Here is a 22,074-nt window from a genome sequence, read left to right on the forward strand (position 1 = left end):
TTTTTAAAAGAATCGTTCTTTCTTACGCTGATACTTTTCTTTCCACTTCCTGGAGAACAAGTCTTTTGATTTTAATTACACTTTAAGTTTTTTGTTAGTTTGTTATAAAAGTATTATGGTCACTGTAGAATAGTTAGAAAATTCTGAAAAGTTTAGAGGAAAATAAAAGTCATACGTAATCCCAGCACTTACAGATCACTTAACATTTACATATATCATTTGTAGGGAGGTGTGAGCCACTGCGTTCAGCCTACATACAGCTTTTACATAATGTTGTATTACTTCTTTTGTTATATAGTGAGTTCTTCTCATATACTAGGACATTATTTTAAAAAGGAAACAAGAGGCTGGGCATGGTGGCTCTTGCCTGTAGTCCCTGCACGTTGGAAGGCTGAGGCAGGAGGACAGCTTTGAGCCCAGGAGTTCAAGAACAGCCTGGGCAATAGAGTGAGACCCTGTTCCTAAAAAAAAAAAATTTTTTTTTAATTTTTTTTAATTAGTCACACAAGGTAGCACACGCCTGTGGTCCCAACTACTAGGGAAGCCGAGGTGGGAGGAACGCTTGAACCTGGGAGGTCAAGGCTGCTATATCACTGTGATTACACCATTGTACTCCAGCCTGGGCAACACAGCGATACCTAGCCTCAAAAGAATGAATGAATGAATGAGAAACAGATTAATAAAAACATAAAATAGCTGAAAATGATGTCATTTCTTTTTGCACATATTTCAGCACAATTACATTAGCAGAACTAAATAAAACCTTTTAAAACTGAAAATAGGACTAACATAAAATCTTACCCCATTTTTCTAAATTGATTTGATTTGATTTGAAATGTTTTGACTCCAGCACTTTGGGAGGCTGGAGGTAGGCAGATCACTTGAGTCCAGGAGTTCGAGACCAGCCTGGCCAACATGTTAAAACCCCATCTCTACTAAAAATACAAAAACAGGCAGGCGTGGTGGCATGCACCTGTAGTCCCAGCTACTGGAGGGGTAAGGCTGGAGGATGGCCTGAGTCCAAGAAGTCAAGGCTGCAGTGAGCTGAGATCATGCTACTGCACTCCAGCCTGGGTGACAAAGGGAGACCCTGTCTCAAAACAAACAAAAAATATTTTAACAGGTATACTGGATGAATTGTATGGTACGTGAATTATATCTCAGTAAGGCTACTGAAGAAAAAAAAAATCAGCCAAGCATAGTCGCATGTGCCTACAGTCCCAGCTACTAAGGTGGCTGAGGTGGAAAGATCACTTGGATCTGGGAGGCTGAGACTGCAATGAGCCATGATCATGCCACTGCACTCCAGCCTGGGCAACATAGCAAGACGTTGTCCCAAGAAGAAAATAAACAAACAAACAAAAAAAACAGCTAGGTAGGCATAGTGATTCACATCTGTCATCCTAGTACTTTGGGAGGTCGACACAGGAGGATCACTTGAGCCTAGGAGTTCAAGACCAGTCTGGGCAACACAGTGAGACCCTGTCTCTCAAAAAACAAAAAACTCGCTGAGCAAGGTAGTGCACACTTGTAGTCCTAGCTACTCTGGAGGCTAAGGCAGGGGGATCACTTGAGTCCAGGAGGTTGAGGCTACAGTAAGCCATGATCACACCACTGCACTCCAGCCTGGGTGACAGAGGGGAGAACCTGTCTCAAAAAAAAAAAAAAAGTTATAGAACATTCTATATAGAACACTAACATTAATGTAAAAAATAATACACACACGTCTCTGTATAATGTATATAAACACGATGCCTGGAGAAGAAACAGGTAAGTTAACACTGGTTGAATCTGAGAAGAGGAAGCTAGTTCGGGAAAAGTGTAGGAAAGAAACTTTTTACCATATACTCTTTTGTAAACTTATGCATGATTACCCATTCAAATAATTTTTTAAATCTTATTTTTCAGGGTCAATAAGCATTCTCTATTCTACCTATCCAACCCACAGAGAAAGGACATATCAACTTACCCCCATAATACATTTCACATTAATCATGCATTGCCCTGTGATTTCTATTTATGTTTATTTTGACTCAGGGTTTTGCTCTGTTGCCCAGACTGGAATGCAGCAGCGTGATCATGGCTCACTGCAGCCTTGACCTCTGGGGCTCAAACAATCCTCCTGCCTCAGCCTCCTATATAGCTGGGACCACAGGTGTGTGCCACCACAGCCAACTAATTTTTTAATTTCCTGTAGAGTTGCCCAGGCTGTTCTTAAACTCCTGGGCTCAAGTGATCTTCCTGCCTCAGCCTCCCAAAGTGTTGGTTAGGATTATAGGCATGAGACACCGTGCCCAGCTTGCCCTGTGATTTCTTCTAATTAATTGATCTTGAATTTTTTTTTTTTTTTTTTTGAGACTCAGTTTCATCCTTGTCACTCAGGCTGGAGTACAGTGGCACAATCTTGGCTCACTGCAACCTCCGTCTCTCCGGTTCAAGCAATTCTCCTGCTTCAGCCTCCCGAGTGGCTGGGATTACAGGTGCACACCACCATGCCAAGCTAATTTTGTATTTTTAGAAGAGATGGGATTTCACCATGTTGGTCAGGCTGGTCTTGAACTCCTGACCTCAGGTGATCTTCCCACCTTGGCCTCTCAAAGGGCTGGGATTACAGGCGTGAGCCACCACACCTGGCCAAATTTTGATTAAAATATTTTATCAGAAATATTTTTCATGTTGGCTAGGCGTGGTGGCTCACGCCTGTATTCCCAGCACTTTGGGAGGCCAAGGCAGGTGGATCACCTGAGGTCAGGAGTTCAAGACCAGCCTGGCCAACGTGGTGAAACCCTGTCTCTACTAAAAATACAAAAATTAGCTGGGCGTGGTGGCAGGCACCTGTAATCCCAGCTACTCGGGAGGCTGAGGCAGGAGGAGAAGGGCTTGAGCCCAGGAGGCAGAGGCTGCCGTGAGCCGAGACCACGCCATTGCACTCCAGCCTGGTTGACAGAGCAAGAGTCCGTCTCAAAAAAAAAAAAAAAAAAGAAATCATCTTTTTCATGTTATGTCAACGTATAGTTTGTAAATTCTTTGAAGGCAGAAATGTTTTATATCACCTATAACATATATGATAGGAACTCAAAATCTTTACAAGGAACCTAAGTGGTTGGTATTACAATTAGGCTTAAAGAAATTCAATAACTTGCTTAAATATCACACAGCTTGGCCAGATGTGGTGGCTCATGCCTGTAATCCCATTACTTTGGGAGGCTGAGGTGGGAGGATTGCTCAAAGCCAGGAGTTTGAGGCCAGCCTGGGCAACACAGGGAGACTTGGAAATTACAAGAAAATTAAAAAATACACAGTTCAGGTGTGGTGATGTGCCCCTGTAGTCCCACCTACTGGGTGGGAGCAGAGGCTGAGGTGGATCACTTGAGTCCAGGAAGACTGAGGCTGCAGTGACCCCTGATTATGCCATTACACTCCAGCCTGGGAGAAAAAGCAAGACACTGTCTCAAAAAACAAACAAACAAACCACAGCTTGTAAATGGTAGGCCAATATACCAGCTCAAGTATCTCTCATTTATGCCCAATATTAACTGCCAAAGTCTTGGCACTTCTTTCTTTCATTCTCTTCTCCTCAGCCTCCTTGCTAGCTCTTCTTCCACCCAAACCCGTAAATATTCACTAAGATTTCTTCTTTGCGCCTCTTGTCATTCCACTTATATCAAAGGCTAATTCACTTCCTGATCTCAATCAGTAGCAAAGTTTATCAGCATTATCTTTAAAATATATTCAGAATCAAACCCTTCTCACCACTGCAAACGCTACTACTCTAGTCTTTCTTTCATACAGATTATTGTCAAAACTCTTCAGCCCTTGCCTCACTACAACTTACTCTCAACAAAGTAACAGTGATCGTTTGAAAATTTAAGTCAGAACATGTCACTCCTCTAGTCAAACATCATCCACTGGTTTCCTATCTCACTAAGGGTAAAAGGCTGAATCCTATCACCTAAAAGGTCCTACAAGTTTGCCCTCCCCTACCATTATCTAATTACCATTGCTCACTCTGATAAGCCAAACTGGTCTTGTACTATTCCTCTAACACTTTGCATAGCTCATTCCTTCACCTCCTTAAAGTCTTTTTGTAATCATCTCCTTGTTAATGAGGCCTTCCCCAGTCACCCTACTTAAAATTACCATACCCTTCCCATTGTACTCCCTATTCCTTTCTCCTATTTTTCTCTATGTGCCTTATCAATCACCATTTGACATACCATAAATTTTACTTTTTATTTTGTAAAATAAAAGCTCAGTAAAATACAAGCTCTCTGAGAGCAAGGATTTTGTCTGTCTTGTTCACTGCTGTATCTCTGTCACCCACAGTAACTGGGACATGGCAGGTGTCCATATTTTCTGAATAAACCAAGTCTGCATCATCAGCTTTCAGCTCTTGAGTGAAAGACCCACGTTTCCAACTGACTACCTGACATCTCCAAATGGATGTCCCACAGACACTTAAGCCTCAAACTGAACTTATCTCTTCTGCACAAAACTGGCTTCTTCTCCTCCCAACCCAGACTAAAGGTATCACTGCCCAAACCCTGGAGTCATCTTTCATTCTTCCCATATCTAACTGATCCATAAATACTTGAAATTCTACTACATCCTAAATGTCTTTCAAATTCATTCCCATTCTTTTGAACTCTTGACATGCTTATTCACTCGACAAATCATTATTGAGCACCTACTGTGTATCAAGTATTATCTTGGATACAGGGAAATAATCATGAGCAAAACAGAGAGTCCTTCCCATTCGGAGCTTACAATCTTGCAGGGAGGGAACAAGCCAATCATTGATCAGATAGTGTTTAGTTGATTTTTTTTTTTTTGAGACAGAGTCTCACTCTGTTGCTCAGACTTGGAGTGCAATGGTGCGATCTCAGCTCCTGTAACCTCTGCCTCCCGGGTTCAAGAGATTCTCCTGTCTCAGTTTCCCGAGTAGCTGGGGTTTCAGGTGCGCACCACCAGGCCTGGCTAATTTTGGTATTTTTAGTAGAGACGGGGTTTCACCACGTTGGTCAGACTGGTCTTGAACTCCTGACCTCATGATCCGCCCACCTCGGCCTCCCAAAGTGCTGGGATTACAGGCATGAGCCACTGCGCCCGGCATGTTCAGCTGATTTTTAAAGAACATACAGGGTCCTATGAAACTATATAAAAAGCGGCCTGACCATGTGTGTGGATAGAACAGAGAAAGCTTCCTTGGGTAAATAATATTTGAGTGAAACACCTGAAAGGGGTGTAGTAACTAATTAGATAAAGGTGTTAGGGAGGAAGGCTGGCAGAAGTACTACAGCCAAAAGAAAACTCCAACTGCAGCATATGTGAACGTTCTGGGTTGAGGTAAAAAGGAGAAGCAGTGTACGATGATTAAGAACAGGAATTCTGGAGACAGGCTGCCTGGATTTGTTTTTTGTTGTTTTTTTTTTTTTTTGAGATGGAGTTTCACTTTTGTTGCCCAGGCTGGAGAGCAATGGCACCATCTCGGCTCACCGCAACCTCCGCCTATCAGGTTCAAGCGATTCTCCTGCCTCAGCCTCCCGAGTAGCTGGGATTACAGGCATGCGCCACCACACCCAGCTAATTTTGTATTTTTAGTAAAGACGGGGTTTCTGCATATTGGTCAGGCTGGTCTCGAACTCCCGACCTCAGGTGATCCACCCGCCTCAGCCTCCCAAAGTACTGGGATTACAGGCATGAGCCACTGCGCCCAGCCTGCTTGGATTTAATATACCACATATTAGCTGTGCAACCTAAGGCAAGTTACTCAGTTACTCTCTCTGAGCTACAGTTTTTCTGATTTTCAAATGAGGATAATACAGGTATTTACCTTATGGGGTTATTATGAGAATTAAATCAGTGCATGCAAATGGTTTCAAACAGTGCTTTGCCACATAATAAATGCTAAGTGTTAGCAACTGATGAAGACAACCATTCTGAAGAAATGAAATAAAATAAGGCCGCAGTAGCTTAAGTGTTAGTAACTATGCTGCAGAAACTGGCAGGGACACAATTTAAAGGTTTTAAGCAGGGGAATGACTAAAAATAAACATCTAAGTGGTGAAATCACTCCCCCTACAAATCCCATCTGCCAACAGAATACAAGCTGATCACATCAAGCTCTTCCTTTCAAACTTCCAAAGGCTCCCAGCCCTACTTATTACATGACAAAGGCCAGAATTCCTTATACAACTTAGAAAGCCCTTTTCAACATCACTCTTGATTTACCTTTAGAGTTTACCTATTTTCCTTTCCAAACTATCTTCAACTGCCAATGTATTTCCTCACTTCACTTTTCAATACAAATGTCTCACTATTCTCAACACTGACACCACTACCACTTTCTCCTCTCCTCTGCAATAGTTCCTTTTCTGATGTTTGACTGGATATCTGATACTGTTACAGTTCAAGCCATTTTCATCCACAGTTCAATCTCTCTTTCCAAAATTTTGTGTTAGAATGGGCCAGGTGCGGTGGCTCATGCCTATAATCCCAGCACTTTGGGAGACCAAGGCAAGAGGATCACCTGAGGTCAGTAGTTCAAGTCCAGCCGGGCCAACAACATGGTGAAACCCCGTCTCTACTAAAAATACAAAAATTAGCCAGGCATGGTGGCTCATGCCTGTAATCCCAGTTACTCCGGGAGCTGAGGCATGAGAATCGCTTGAACCTGGGAGGCGGAGGTTGCAGTGAGCCAAGATGTTGCCACTGCACTCCAGCCTGGGCGACAGAGCAAGACTCCATCTCAATGAAAAAAAAAAAAAAAAAAAGAATGCATTTCTACAAAATCCTCAGAAATTTGCTGTTGATATGACATTACATATCAACTCAGATACATACTATGTTTCCTTCCTGCTTCAAAGGTATTCCCTTCCCCTGAAGTTCCATACCAAAGCCCAAAATTCTCTTTATGACAATGGAGATATTTTTTTCTTTTCTTTTTTTTTTTTTTTTTTTGAGACAAGGTCTCCCTTTGTCACCCAGGCTGAAGTGCAGTGGAGCAATTATCACACAGCTCACCGCAGCCTTGGCCTTCCAGGCTCAAGCAATCCTCCCACCTCAGCCTCTTGAGGAGCTGGGACTACAGGTGTGCGCCACCATGCCCAGCTAATTTTTTAATTTTTTGTAGAGACAGGGTCTCACTATGTTGTCTAAGCTGGTCTCAAACTCCTGGCCTCCACCTCCCAAAGAGTTGGGATTAGAGGTGTGGGTCACTGGGCCCAGCCAAGATTTTTTTTAAAGGCAATAAAACCCCAAGTCAACCCAGAAGTCAGGATCATTGCATCAAGATCGCCAGTGGAACATTAACTGCCCTAAAAATCAGAATCAAAGGCATGAGTTCTTTTTTTCTTTTCGAGACGAAGTCTCACTGTCCCCCAGGCAGGAGTGCAGTGCACCATCTCGGCTCACTGCAACCTCCATCCCGGGCTCAAGCCAGTCTTGTGCCTCAGCCTCCTCAGTAGCTGGGACTATAGGCACTTGCCATCACACCTGGCTAATTTTTGCGTTTTTGGTAGAGGCGGGGTTTCGCCATGTTGCCCAGGCTGGTCTCGAACTCCTGGCCTCAAGCAATCCACCCGCCTCCGCCTCCCAAAGTGCTAGGATTACAGGTGTGAGCCACCACGCCCAGCCAAAGGCATGAGTTCTTAACCAGAGGTCCATGGACTCCTCAGGGCTACAAGGTAGTTTTATGAAGCCCCTCAAACTGCATGCAAAATAAGTGTACATGCCTTTTTCTGGGGAGAGGGTCCATACCTTTCATCAGAGTTTCAAAGATATCTGTGACCTCCAAAAGGTTAAGAAGTGCTCTAGAGAAAAAGCAAAGACAAGCAAATGTGATTAAAGAGCGAGTCCTTTTTAGGCTGTCAGGAATGCCTAATGTTCTCTTAGACTGTAACACTAAAATCAGGTCAGAGGACTTTATGTAAAAGTTACTTATCCAATCAAATACAAATTTAACATAGACCTGACAAATACAGATTTGATGAAAGGAGGAACTCCATAAACCAACACAATCTATAAATGCAAGTAAGTCATCGGGCAGCTGGTGACTTACTCCAGGGATTTCAAAAATAGGACAAATAGGAAGAAAATATTAGCTCTTCTATTCATAGTTCCTTTTTATCTCATTCAAAAATTCCTTTTCTGTGTATGTTTTATAACAGTACGGAAGTATACAATTTCTATAAGTACAGTATATACACACAAAGTGGAGATGATTGCTCAATTTTTTTTTTAATCATCACAATATCAGGAGACCACTGATTAATCTATGCATTTCAGTACCATCAAGTTAATAATAACTCCAGAATAACACAAAAATCCACTAATAGAGTTTAGAATCCAAGAGTTAGAAAAACACCAGCTTTCACAGAAAGACTAATTGGGGTCAACTAACAAGTGACTAAAGAAGGGTCCTCTCCCTACCCTTACTACCCTTAAGCTTTCTTAAACAACAACAACAACAAAACAAAACAAAAAAAACTCTTCAAGCTTTAAAGGATCACTTTTCAGTTTCAGCTATATCAGCCTGGTTTGTCCAAAACATGTAATGAGAAAAACTACTTGTGAAACCACAATCAAGATTATCTTAATTTACCCTTAAAGAAAATACTTTTTAAAGTTTTCTTCTTTTTAATATATTTTTAACGTTTTTATATATCTAAGTGTGAGAAAACCACCAAGATTCTCATAAGACAATTTAAAACAGCTTCTGTGATTCAGTGTCAGCCAATGGTAACACCAGGAGATGCAGGGCCCATCCGAGATATGAAATGGAAAAGAGATAATCTTAACCTTGGAACTGTTTTTCCCAAATATTGCAGCTATGAGTTCTCTCTGGTGGTAGGAGATGGTGTGTGAGGAAGGCTGGCGGGCCGAGAGCCGCGTGAGAGAACTCGAAAACTTTTAAATCTGAGGTGTCTGTGTACTTCTACTATTCTCAAGGTCTCCTCAATCCCAGGCTTCTAAGGCGAGACCGATCTTTTCTGAGAGGCCTCTCCCTGGTTTCAAAATTCGGCCTGGGGGCATAATCCCACCTAGAAAAGGGGAGTGAAAGTATTTTCTGAGTGTCTGGGACCTATTTAGAGAGAAATACACAAAAATGCCACCATTTGCTAACAGGGGAATCTCAGCTTCGGACGACAGACAGGAAACATCATCCCAGGGAAGAAAAACGGATCCTGGGTCCGACATGGGGCAAAAAGGAGGGACCAACTGACGTAATGTAGCCCTGAAAAGCAACGAGGAGTATAACAGGTAGAAGGCACTTACACAACCCGATAGGGAAGGATGACGGACGATACAACGATGAAGGGAGCAGAAATAACAAATAAATACAGCAGTAAAACCGTGAGGAGAAATGGGAAATTAGGGAAGGCGTAGTGTGGAACGGTGGCACAAAAGAGCTACAGTGGGAGCCGAAACGAAGTGGAAAAGGCTGCAAAGACAACACGTAGGAGAAGGCGCAAGCCACCCTGTAGAATTCAGTTCCTAGAAAAGTCCAACTCAGCCCTTCCCCGATTCACTGTACCTTCAGCTTATGGAGCTCCACCGTTTCGGTCGCCATCTTGTTACCCCTCACTCCACTAGGCCCCCACGGGCTGCCTCCGCCTCCAGGAGCTCCCGCCTTAGGCGTAGAGATGCAAGGCTGACCAATCGTTGTCACTCTTGCTCCCACGCCATACCATCAACTCTTCCCATTGGTCAATAGCTGACGTCGTTCTCACTTCTCTAGGCAGCTTTCCCCACCGCTTTCAAAAGGTGGAACAGGGAAAGGGGCGGGCATTGTAGCTTGAGAACGACAGAAATGGCAACCAATTGTGCATCGCATTACAGATCACCAACCAATGGGTGGTGGCAGCGCTGATTCTGTTCCCCCAATAGGAAAGGGGCAGACGGGGAGGCGTTACTTCCTGGAGACTTCAGGTGTGGTTGCCGGCGCTGCGCCCGTAGCCGGGACGGGGATCTGAGCTGGCAGGTAGGGGCTGCAAAGACCATAAGGGTTGCTGAGGAAAAATGGTGGGAGACGAAAGGGGCGCCGAGGAAGCGGTGACCTAAATATTGAGAGGGGAGCGCTGAAGGGAGCCCTGAAAAAACCGACGAACGTGAGGAGGAAGCTGGGAGGGGCATGGGGCGGGCTTAAGGAACTGGCGGTGGGGATGGGGCGGGCAACAGCCGCTTCCTAACCAGACATCATCAGCTTAAGAGCTACCACAATTTTAAAGAACCGAGTTCAGATAATAATCACTACCGCCCCTGGAGTCAGAGCCAAGGCTCCATCTCTCCAGGCGTTGAGCTCAGGTCCCTTCCGAACCCAGTCCAGAAGCCGTGGGCAAGTTGTTGTCGTGCCCCACGCTTGAGAGAAGTAATGGGGATGCTGACTGCTTACATGCCACGGAGGTGTGAGAGAAGGTGGACAAGCCCCAGAGAACAAAGTGGGGACCAGAGTGAGCTTTACTCTGTCATCCCTTCTTAGTGGTTCTTTGATGATTCCATGACTTTCTCTTGGAATACTGGGTGTGCGTAACCTCTTCATGGTTATTAACTTCTTCAGGAAAGTTAGATACTCCTATTTCCCTCGCTCACTGAAGGGAGTGCCCCAAGTCTACATACACCTTCATGTTACAGTTGAAGTGTAAAGATCAGAGCAAAAATGACTATGTCTCTACAATGTAGTAAGGACTCTTCTTGTCTTTTAAAGTTTTCCCCAAGTTTTCAGTTTTTATTTTCTGCATGATGGGTAAGTTCTTCATTCCCAATAGAGTTCAGGGAATTGGGGCTATCTGAGAGACAGCTGGGAGAAAGCTCAAAGAGGGGTTGAGAAAAAACTGAGTTGGACTCCTGCCTGATCCCCCATTATGGCTAGGATGAATGTGGGGGTGGCACACAGCGAAGTAAACCCCAACACTCGAGTGATGAATAGCCGAGGCATCTGGCTGGCCTACATCATCTTGGTAGGACTGCTGCATGTGGTTCTACTCAGCATCCCCTTCTTCAGCATTCCTGTTGTCTGGACCCTGACCAACGTCATCCATAACCTGGTGAGCACTAAACCGCAGCCTTGTACCCACCCCAGGGTTTCCCGACCAAAAGCAAAATAAAATCACCAATTGTTTGGGGATTTATGGGTTCCTTTTGGGATCTTAACATAATTCTTTGACTGAAGAACTACTTTCTGCCCCTCACACTGCCACCTTCCCTGTTCCCAGGCTATGTATGTCTTCCTTCATACGGTGAAAGGGACACCCTTTGAGACTCCTGACCAAGGAAAGGCTCGGCTACTGACACACTGGGAGCAAATGGACTATGGGCTCCAGTTTACCTCCTCCCGCAAGTTCCTCAGCATCTCTCCTATTGTGCTGTGAGTCTATGGGCGAAATGAGGGTATGCTGGGTTAGAAAGAGCTCCAAGAGCCAGGTAGAAAAGCCCATAGGGAAGCTGTTAAAAAACAGCTACCCATCTAAAACCCTTTGAAGGTTTAGACTACCCATCTAAAACCCTTTGAAGATATTAAAGTATACTAGTTCTAAGTCTACAGAGAGCAATAAAATGTAGACGTCAATGCTGTAATCAAGCATTCCTTGCTGCCTCCTTGGTAGTAAGGAAATGAAGGGACTTAGAAAAGATAATGGCCAAATAAAACCAAATGATTTTACACTGCCAAAATAAGTAAATCAAGGCAGAACTAATAGTAATCTTCAAAAACACTGTAGGGAGTGGAAGCAAAGAGGACTCTTAACAGTCATACAGACAAATAGCTTCAGCCGTCATTTGCCATGTCATTAACAATTAACAGATACTGACTTATAGTCTCCAGTTAAAGGTGCTATCTCCTGAACCCCAAAGTAAATGCTGTTGATATAGCTGGAATAGTTTTAGATAATCTAGAACAGTAAATATACAGTAAAACTGGTCATTTAAAATAGAAGAGAAAGAGCAGGGCACTGTGGTGCATGCCTGGAGTCCCAGCTACCTGGGAGGCTATGGCAGAAGGATTGTTTGAGCCCAGGAATTTGAGGTTGTACTGCACGTATCACACCTGTGAATAGCCATTGCACTCCAACCTGGGAAACAGTGAGAACTGTCTCTTTAAAAAAAAAAAAAAAGGAATATGGGTAGGGAAGGCCAACCTCACTCACCCTATTTTTTCTCTCCCCAGCTATCTCCTGACCAGCTTCTATACCAAGTATGATGCTGCTCACTTCCTCATCAACACAGCCTCATTGCTCAGTGTACTGCTGCCGAAGCTGCCCCAGTTCCATGGGGTTCGTGTCTTTGGCATCAACAAATACTGAGGGATGGGTTTGGGGACAGCTCCATGGGCATGGGGAAGGCAGTGAAACAGAGGACTATAAAACATCCTTCTCGTATTCTCCATACTGTCTTCTACACCTTGAAAGCGTGAGAATTATACAACCTTTCCCAGACTCCCAAGAAGAGAAGAGATTGGCAAATGGGGCTCCTGGGCCTAGTCCTGCCAGCGGCAAGTTTCTTTGAATCAGGAAGGCAGGTGAGGTGAAGGCCAAATCACTCTCCTCCATAGCAGGAAGCCATTTGGGCAGCTTGTTCAGTGATTACATCTTTCCATATCTTCTACACCCACCACCTTCCAGCTCTGTTTTGCTGTGTATTTTTCTTATAATAATTTTTTCCAGCTATAGCTGCAGTTTAATCAGCAGGAAGGGCAGAGAGCTGTCCTCATAAGGCCGGGGGTAGGAAGATGGAATACTGACCTAATGTATAAAGCTTAAAACAATTCTCCAGTCCCCTCTCCTTTGGTCCAGTAGGAGGTGCCCTTCACTCTAAGCTTAACACTTCGTAGGGAAGGGATTCTCAAATGAGAAAAAGGGCTCCAGTTATATGGGCAAAAAAGAGGGAAGATACAGGTTACCAGTTATACATTTATAGAAAGATAATCCCCTGGCTTTAAATAGGTATGTACATACAAATATGAACAAACTTAAAAAAAAAAAATACAAACCCTTGAATCACATGGGGGCTTCTGGGAACCCCTGCCTCCTTCCCCCTCACCCAAGGGCAGTGGGCATGAATCTACTTTTTAAAAATGATTAATTTTGGCCATCCTTGCAGAAAAGAGCCTAAAATTGGGTGATTTACCCACAAAGTGAAAGTCGAGGGAAAATTCAGTTTCCACTCTCCGAACTCTATGCGGTAATCTCCTATCATTAGGGCTACATGCTTTCTTGTTCTGTCTTTTAAATATTATATCAGGGTAAAGGAGAGGGCTCCTCCTGAAATGGGTCAAGAAAGAAGACAGACTTGTGGCTTCAAAAGGGTGGGAAAAAGTGTCATCTGCCCTAAAAGCAAATGACAAGACAAAGGCATACAGACCCCAGGGAAGTACCCAGTTCCCACACCTAAAGGGATATACTGTCCAGCCCAGGTCCAGGCCCTAGGTTCTTTACTCTAGCTACCCCCTATTTCTTTGGTATTGTCAAAAGACAAGATTCAGGCCAGGCGCGGTGGCTCATACCTGTAATCCAGCACTTTGGAAGGCCAAGACGGGTAGGTCACCTGAGCTCAGGATTTTGAGACCAGCCTGGGCAACATGGTGAAACCCCGTCTCTACTAAAAATACAAAAAAGAATTAGTTGGGCCAGGTGTGGTGGTGTGTGCCTGTAATCCCAGCTACTCAGGAGGCTGAGATGGGAGAATTGCTTGAACCCAGGAGACAGAGGTTGCAATAAGCTGAGATTACACCACTGCACTCCAGCTGGGCAATAGAGCGAGACTCCGTCTCTCAAAAACAAAACAAAACAAAAAAAAAAGATTCAGTTCCTAGGTGTTGGGGGAGGAGGGATAAATCAGACTCCATCCTGTGCTGTACACAGCCCTTTTGACTCCCTGACATTGTTTTGAGGAAAGAGAAGGGGCGTCAACGTTGGAAGGGCCTCCTCACTTTCTTCCGCCGCTTCGGTTTGGCTTCTCCCTTGGGTACTGTGCTGTTGGGCTTAGAAGCTGCAGTGGCACCAGGGGCAGGCTGAGGAGCTGCAAAGAAGTTCCCATTGGGCATCTGCCCTGGGGGTACTTGAAAGATCCGACTTAAGAAATCCTGAAGATCAGCAGGAGGGGCATCTGGGGTGGCTCTGAGATAAAACAGAAATAAGGCAAGAGATGTTAGAGTCATATGGTTACCTAAAGTTAGATATACCTACCAGTTCCCAAACTTCCTAGAAAATAAGGCCCCTGAGTGTCCTAAAAAGCAGGCCATCTGAAACCGTATTCAAAACTGAAATAGTGGGTAGATTATTGACAGAAATACCACCTACCTCTGCCGCCCTCTGGTGCCTGGAATCCGAGAACCAAATGAGATGTGATAGGGGACTCTGTGGGTATCTGGGGAGATACCTACACGCTGGCATCCAGCCCACTCTGTAAACATGAGAAATAATTAGCCAAAACATTGCAGTTTAGAGCACATAAAAGATCAGGAAGTATGAGCCTGTATTTCTAGAGGACAGAGAGTACCTGTGATGTCATACACCTTTCCATCCATCAGTGCAAAGTAGGTGATCTTGAGGCCCAACATGCTTGACTCTGCCCAAAAGTCCCCTTCCTCAGCAGGATGCAGTCTATTACACTCAGCACAGTATCTGGCACTCTTAGGTTCCCGGTCCATTTCAAACCTCCTGCAACCAACAGAAGGATAGTTCTTTAATAATTTGTCAAGCCTACTTAGGGCATTACTAGTAGTCTTATCATTATTCACAAATAGGGCTGAAACATCTAAAATTACCCCCACTTAGATATTTCATATGCCTTCAATGTTCTATCTTAAAGCTAATTTTTCTTAGTGCTAATCAAAATAGTCAATCTCTTGACAATATGACAAAGGTAGAAACTTAAGGGTCTTTTTACTAATTATGAGATACAGATGTAACTCATAATTACCAATACTCACTAGGAAGATCTTTGGTTACCTAATCCCTGAGCTGTGATTGTCCCATCCCTCTCCTTCTATTTCATACCTATGCTTTCCTTGGCATCGGCTACACATCATAGTATTCATTGCCTCCTTGAGGTCATCTTGCAGCTTGGACAGAAACTCATTTACTGACCGGCTCAGCTCATTCTCTGCCATTCGTTTCCTAAGAGAAGAAACACTTTGTAAGTCAGAAGGTATTGAGGGAGGGACAAAGGGAGACACATCAATTGGCCTCTTGAGGCCCGTCTAGCGAGAAAGACAAGTGACTTCAGTTCTCTCCACCTCAACGAGCCTCCACCCCCAAATCCAGATGTCTCTCCTATTGAGGATTTTTCATTTACCATTATCTGATGATTTCCCATCTCCAACTTACATCTCATATTCCTTTCGCTTTTCAGCATTGCTGACAATGTCCCAAGCTGCTCGCAAAACCTTGAAGGCCTCCTCAGCCCGGGGATGATGATTTTTGTCAGGATGAACCTACCAAAACAGATTTCATTACAAATCCATTCCAACCCTCTCCCCACCTTGAGTTTATTCTCATATCAAAGGGCTCTCTTTCATCACCCTTTTGAAGAGTCACCGTAGCTTAATGATTAATTGCTCTGGCTCTGCAGATCTGGTTCAATTCACGGCTCTGTTAATTAGCTATATTATCTTGAATATCTTATCTTTTTTTTTGAGACGAAGTCTTGCTCTGTCGCCCAGGCTAGAGTGCAGTGGCACGATCTCAGCTCCCTGTAACCTCCGCCTCCCAGGTTCTAGCAATTCTCCTGCCTCAGCCTCTCTAGTAGGTGGGATTACAGGCATGCGCCACCACACTCAGCTAATTTTTTTGTATTTTTAGTGGAGACGGGGTTTCATCTAGTTGGACGTCTGGTCTCGAACTCCTAACCTCAAATGATCTGCATACCTCAGCCTCCCAAAGTGCTGGGATTACAGGCGTGTGCCACCGCACCCAGCCTGAATATATATATCATGGATTGTTGGGGGGATTAAATAAGAATATATATGAAGTATGTAGCAAAGAATCAGGCACTACGGTGGATTCATCATCCCAGTTTGCCTGAGACTGTCCCAGTTTTAGCACTGAAAAGTCCCATGCCTCTAGAAACTCCTCAATCCCAGATGAATTGGGACAGTTGGTCTCCGGCACACACATATATCAGTCATAAAATAAGAGTTCCAAAGATGTTACATCTTGAAACTCATTCTTTTTTAACTAGAAAATTCTCATATCCAAAACTTCCTACAGTGATCTACCTTTCAGTCTCAGAAATGAAATAGCATATCATGGTCTCAGAGGCTTTTTATATACTTTCAGCCTTCTCTCCGAGACAAATAATATCCTCTCTTCCTACAGCTTCCTGATTGTATGCATCCCCATTCCCCAAAAAGAGATAAAGCTAGTCTCCTGACTGATGCCAAATAACTAAAATGCTGTTAAATTTCCCACATTCCCAAGCTAATTGAACAGCCTTTTAGTCATGTTCACACTAGGGCTTAGTGGCAGTGAGAGGTTCAATAAAAGCCCAGAGACACTCTGGTCCAGGACAAGAGAGATCTTTGGGGTATAGGGATAGATGTTTTGAGGGTAGGGGAACTTAACTACATCTCTACTCCAAGAGAAATTGAAAAATGAGAATTTTTGTTAAGAATATTCTCCAAAACAGGATGTCTACTAAAAGAAGGTGAGAAAAGAGCTCTAATACTAGTAACAACGAGAGTAAACAATGGTTACCCACTCTAAAAATAGAGCACAGGCCAAGCGCAGTGGCTCAAGCCTGTAATCCCAGCATTCTGGGAGGCCGAGGCAGGTGGATTGCTTGAGTCCAGGAGTTCGACATCAGGCTAGGCAACATAGTGAGACCCCATCTCTACTGAAAATAAAAAAAATTAGCCGGATGTGGTGTTGCACAACTGTAGTTCCAGCTACTCGGGAAGCTGAGGTGGAAGAATCACCTGAGCCTGGGGGGGTCAAGGCTGCAGTGAGCTGAGATCCTGCCACTGTACTCCAGCCTGGGGAACTGGAGTGAGACCCTGTCTCAAAAAATATATATATATACCAAGCTACCTACTAAGGGGCATACATTTCCCACCAAATTAATTCAGTCCTTTGGTAAGTTACAGGTGTGGTGGTTTACTGTACCTTTAATCATTAATGGAAACTTTAGTTGCCCATTCCTTTTTGGTGTCATGCAGCCATTGAGGTAATTTGCACACTGTGATGTTTTACCAGTCCAGCTCCATACACTCCAGTGTAAGTAGGCCTCCAATTTACACACCTTACTTACATTCATAATATAGTTTTATTTGTACAGAAATAGCAGTAACAATCCGGTATCTAATATCAATCTAATATCTACTTCTAATACAATTTGATAGCATGCTTGTATTAAACCATTTCCCTCAGTCATAAGTTGCAACACAACTCCCGTCTGCACACCCTCTTTTTTTTTCTTTTTTTTTTTTGAGACGAGGTCTTGCTCTGTCGCCCAGGCTGGAGTACAGTGGCACGATCTCAGCTCACTGCAAGCTCCCCCTCCAGGTTCATGCCATTTTCCTGCCTCAGCCTCCCGAGTAGCTGGGACTACAGGTGCCCGCCACCACACCCAGCTAATTTTTTTGTATTTTTAATAGAGATGGGGTTTCACCATGTTAGCCAGGATGGTCTCGATCTCCTAACCTCGTGATCCACCCACCTCAGCCTCCCCAAGTGCTGGGATTACAGGCGTGAGCCACTGTGCCCGGCCCTGCACACCCTCTTATCAATAAAAGCAACCATATTTTCATGTATGACATGCATATGCATACACTTCCATTTTCTTTCCCTCTCCTATTCTGAGTTGCTGACCTTGAAACCGCCTGTTTTCTCCTACCTGGTGCTAAAATACTTACATGCACTCCCTGACCCTCCCACACTAGGTCCATATTTGCTTCTCTGGGAGAAATAGTTGGGTTGCCCCACATTTAAAAAAAAACAAAAAACCCCATTTGTTCAGGGAAGAGCAACTGAGGTGCTCTCTGAACAGGTCTCTTTCCCATTCTAGTTAGAGGGACTTCACCTAGATATTCCAGGTGAATGAGTGCTACATTGCCTAATATACCAGGTTCAAAAAATATATCTCATGACAAGAAACAAAATGGAGGGAAGATCAGACCCCATAGTAGAGGGGAAAGGATCTTTTTTTTTTTTTGACATGGTCTGGCTTTGTTGCTCAGACTGTAGGTACATGATCCCGGCTCACTGCAGCCTCGACCTCCTGGGCTCAACTGATCCTGCCACCTCAGCCTCCTTAGTAGCTGGGACTACAGGCATGCGCCACCAAGCCTGGCCTCTCAAAGTGCTGAGATCACAGGTGTGAGCCACTACACCTGGCCCAAAAAGTCTTTATGACTCCTTCCTAAGAATATGTTAACCGGCCGGGTGCAGTGGCTCACACCTGTAATCCCAGAACCTTGGGAGGTCGAGGCGGGCGGATCACAAGGTCAGGAGATCAAGACCATCCTGGCTAACACGGTGAAACCCCGTCTCTACTAAAAATACAAAAAATTAGCCAGGCATGGTGGCAGGTGCCTGTAGTCCCAGCTACTCGGGAGGCTGAGGCAGGAGAATGGCGTCAACCCGGGAGGCGGAGTTTGCAGTGAGCCAAGATCGTGCCACTGCACTCCAACCTAAGAGATAGAGCGAGACTCCTTCTCAAAAAAAAAAAAAAAAAAAGTTAATCTTCACCTACCCGTTAACTTTCTACTCTGCCTTCCCTTTATTCCACTCTCCCTAAAACTGGAATAGAAAATATAGGAACAGGCCAGGAGCTGTGGCTCACACTTGTAATCCCAGCACTTTGGGAGGCTGAGGCGGATGGATCATGAGATCAGGAGTTCGAGACCAGCATGACCAACATGGTGAAACCCCGTCTTTACTAAAAATACAAAAAAAATTAGCCAGGCATGGTGGTGCGCACCTGTAATCCCAGCTACTCATGAGGCTAAGGCAGGAGAATCGCTTGAACTCAGGAGGTGGAGGTTGCAGTGAGCTGAGATTGTGCCACTGCACTCCAGCCTGAGCGACGAGGTGAGACTACATCTCAGAAAAAAAAAAAAGAAAATACGGGAACAAAAGAGAGGAACAGGAAACAGAAGGGTACTTACCATCACTGCCAGCTGTCTATAAGCCTTCTTCAGTTCAACATCTGATGCTGTGGCCTCAACCCCCAGTACATGGAAAGGGTTTAGCTCATCCTCAGGAACCCCAGTCATGGTCAAGAGTCGAGCCACTTCCTCTTCAGGCTGGCAGTAGCGCCCACTAGCTACAGGTGCATTCCCCTGCCTATTAGTATTCTGCTTGACCCAAGGCAACTCCAGCCAGCCCCACTGAACTATTCTTACCAGCCGCTGCCATGGCCTGCTATCTCTCAGCAGAGTCAAGCAACGCTGCAAGGCTGGGGAATCCAGCCAAGAGAAGAGCCAGGTGGCCTTATCCCTCCAGCCTAACCGGTCACCTAGTCCCACCAGAAACCGCCATCCCAACTGTAGAAAGCCCAAAAAGACAGCCAGAGCCAGGAGCAGCAAAGCACCCAGCAGCTTAAGAAAACGGGTAAACAATCCTACTCCACAGTAAAACCCCTGGCTTAGAAACTGAAACATGACCTGGGCCCAGCCCCCCAGCCGCCCTGTCCAGACTCCCATCCAAACTCGAAAAAGGTCCAAATCACTGCTTTTCAGCTGCCTGCATGCATAGATGAGATGGCCACAAGTTTCTACGTACTCTCCCACCAATACCAGCAGTTCAATCAGCCACCAAAAGCCTGCCTGTCCAAGTTGACATAGTTCCTCAGCTCCCCACAATCCCAGGCCTCTGCGCTTATCTGCTTGACTTCGTTTCCGGCCCAGCCGATGTCGACCAGGGGACCTGGGATCCCTTCGTCCACCCTCCCGAGTATCCTCCTTCGTTGGAAAGCGGTGCCGCTGTCTCCGGGATGCGGGTTTCTTTCCGCCGGACACACGTGAAAAATCACTGGGGAACTTAAGAGATTCTTCATCATCATATTCCTCTTCCAACTCTTCATCTTCCCCCAAGGTTGGAGAGGTACAGTGGTGGCAAAAGTTGCTAGAAGAGCCATTTCCTCCCTCAGAGTCAGGCCCTTCTGGAATTCCAGGTGTTCCCTGGCAGTTGCAAGCAGATGGAATGGAAAGAAAAGAAGGGTTCCCATCCTCCTGGTACCCTGCCTCATCATCTTTTGAGAGTTCCTGGTCCGCTCCTGACTCTTCTTCTGAAGATGTCTCACTCTGGTCAGGGTCCTCTGCATCTCTAGGTGGTCCTGGACCCCTTGGTGGGCCATGGCTTGGGTCCAACCAATGGGCTGGGTTTGGGTGCTGTGTGTACTTAGGACCAGAGTGGTCTGTGAGGCAGCGGGTACCATTAGGAGCAGTCCCTGCTGAGTCCCTGAGTCCTGAGAATGAAGGTATTTCAGGGTCCACGGAGGGTCCTAAAGTCCTGAGGGAGGCACCACCACTGTGGTGGGCTCCACACAACCCTCTTTCTCCGGGGTGCTTCTGGGCCATGACCCCAGGGCTTCCTGAGGGTCTTAGGTCACAGCCATCATGGTGTGTTCTGATGCCTGTAACAGATGTCAAGGTGGAGACGGTCAAGGATGAGACCAAGAGAGAAATTAAACAATCTTAAGTAGTGGACACATTTAATTCATTCACCTCCCTTGTTTTCCCAAGTTCTTTGGGGGCATTCGCTATTCCTAGCAATAAGCCAAAACTAGACTCACCACAACCCTGCTTGCTCCCTCCCCTCTCCTCCAAATCCCCTAAGTTTTTCTTCCTTCCCCAGAAAACTATAACCTTCAATCAGGGAAAGAGGGAGGTACCGTAAAGGGTGTGGTCGGGGGAGGGTGGGTCACTCTTAGGAAAATGGGAAAGGTGGCGGGATAGGGGGCCACAGACTGCCAGTAAAGGGCGGGGGCCGTGCGGCCCTGGAGGAAAATCTGGGGGCGGAGCTTAGGGCTGCCCCTAAGAAAGACTACCAGGGAACCCACCGGCTGTGTAGAAGGGACGAAGGTGGCCGGGCACGGTGGCTCACGCCTGTAATCCCAGCACTTTGGGAGGCCGAGGCGGGCGGATCACGAGGTCAGGAGTTCGAGACCAGCCTGGCCAATATGGTGAAACTCCGTCTCTATTAAAAATACAAAAATTAGGCCGGGCGCGGTGGCTCAAGCCTGTAATCCCAGCACTTTGGGAGGCCGAGGCGGGCGGATCACGAGGTCAGGAGATCAAGACCATCCTGGCAAACACGGTGAAACCCTGTCTCTACTAAAAAATACAAACAAATTAGCCGGGCGAGGTGGCAGGCGCCTGTAGTCCCAGCTTCTAGGGAGGCTGAGGCAGGAGAATGGCGTGAACCCAGGAGGCGGCGGAGCTTGCAGTGAGCCGAGATTGTGCCACTGCACTCCAGCCTGGGCGACAGAGCGAGACTCCGTCTCAAAAAAAAAAAAACAAACAAACAAAAATTAGCCAAGCGTGGTGGCGCGCACCTGTAGTCCCACCTACTCGGGAGGCTGAGGCAGAAGAATCGCTTGAACCCGGAAGGTGGAGGTTGCAGTGAGCCGAGATCGTTCCACTGTACTCCAGCCTGGGCGACAGAGCGAGACTCCATCTCAAAAACAAGCAAGCAAACAAACAAAAAAAATAAAAACAAAAAAAACGGACGTACCGAAGAACGGCGGTAACTCCTCCCCCTCGAGCCGCCCGGCCTGGGGCCAGGGTGAGCTACGAGAGCTGCTCTCCCGGCTCCGCCTCCCGCTCACGCTCTGCTTCCGCCTTCCGTCCCCGCCGCCGCCGCCGACCTGGGCCTACTTCCACTTCCGGGGTCACCAGGGAAGAGACGGGAAGGAAAAGAAATAGTGGTTGGCTGAGAGGCGAGCCAGTCCAGCTAGCGCTGCGTCGTCCACGGAGGCGGTCCTAAGGAAGTACTGGCCCCGCCATTTAAAGACCCCTCCCTCCGCGTGTGGGAATAGGATTCCCGCAGGTTACACCGCTGGAAGCAAGGCAAGTGGGCTCTGCACCAATGCCTGCAGACTAAGGGCAGACTCTCAGGGTTGCTCTGGGTGTATTCC

General features: G+C 45.8%; 3 protein-coding genes across 10 annotated transcripts in view; 1 reads left to right on the forward strand and 2 right to left on the reverse strand.

The window, feature by feature from the left end:
- Positions 1 to 9,778, reverse strand: part of SARNP (SAP domain containing ribonucleoprotein) — a 67,611-nt gene extending 57,833 nt beyond the window's left edge. For all 6 annotated transcript variants that reach the window (XR_002731389.2, XR_002731388.1, XM_023210856.1 and 3 more), the window contains exon 1: positions 9,536 to 9,778. Coding sequence is in view for 4 of the 6 variants with exons in the window: in XM_023210856.1 (XP_023066624.1) it covers positions 9,536 to 9,571 (36 nt within the window). In the remaining 2 variants the exon portion in view is untranslated. The remainder of the gene's footprint in view (positions 1 to 9,535) is intronic.
- Positions 9,779 to 9,790: 12 nt separating this feature from the next.
- ORMDL2 (ORMDL sphingolipid biosynthesis regulator 2) lies at positions 9,791 to 13,608 on the forward strand. Its single transcript, XM_023210849.1, has 4 exons — positions 9,791 to 9,982; positions 10,871 to 11,045; positions 11,214 to 11,365; positions 12,164 to 13,608. The coding sequence occupies exons 2-4, from the start codon at positions 10,872 to 10,874 to the stop codon at positions 12,297 to 12,299; spliced, it is 462 nt and encodes a 153-aa protein (XP_023066617.1). The 5' UTR covers positions 9,791 to 9,982; position 10,871; the 3' UTR covers positions 12,300 to 13,608.
- On the reverse strand, positions 12,657 to 21,933 carry DNAJC14 (DnaJ heat shock protein family (Hsp40) member C14). 3 transcript variants are annotated; one of them, XM_023210842.2, is made up of 7 exons: positions 21,672 to 21,933; positions 19,103 to 20,571; positions 15,324 to 15,430; positions 14,994 to 15,113; positions 14,494 to 14,654; positions 14,295 to 14,397; positions 12,657 to 14,111 (listed from the first exon to the last, which is right to left on the reverse strand). In XM_023210842.2, exons 2-7 carry the CDS (start codon positions 20,513 to 20,515, stop codon positions 13,901 to 13,903), a joined length of 2,115 nt encoding a protein of 704 aa, XP_023066610.1. In that variant the 5' UTR covers positions 20,516 to 20,571; positions 21,672 to 21,933; the 3' UTR covers positions 12,657 to 13,900. The 3 variants fall into 3 exon arrangements, with proteins under 3 accessions (XP_023066610.1, XP_023066612.1, XP_023066611.1); XM_023210844.2 differs by lacking the exon at positions 21,672 to 21,933 and adding an exon at positions 21,493 to 21,516 and having other exon boundaries at positions 12,895 to 14,111; XM_023210843.1 differs by lacking the exon at positions 21,672 to 21,933 and adding an exon at positions 20,998 to 21,139 and having other exon boundaries at positions 12,895 to 14,111.
- Between the last annotated feature and the right edge of the window lie 141 nt (positions 21,934 to 22,074).

This window comes from Piliocolobus tephrosceles, chromosome 10 (genome assembly GCF_002776525.5).
Source record: "Piliocolobus tephrosceles isolate RC106 chromosome 10, ASM277652v3, whole genome shotgun sequence".
NCBI classification, from domain to species: Eukaryota; Metazoa; Chordata; class Mammalia; order Primates; family Cercopithecidae; genus Piliocolobus; species Piliocolobus tephrosceles.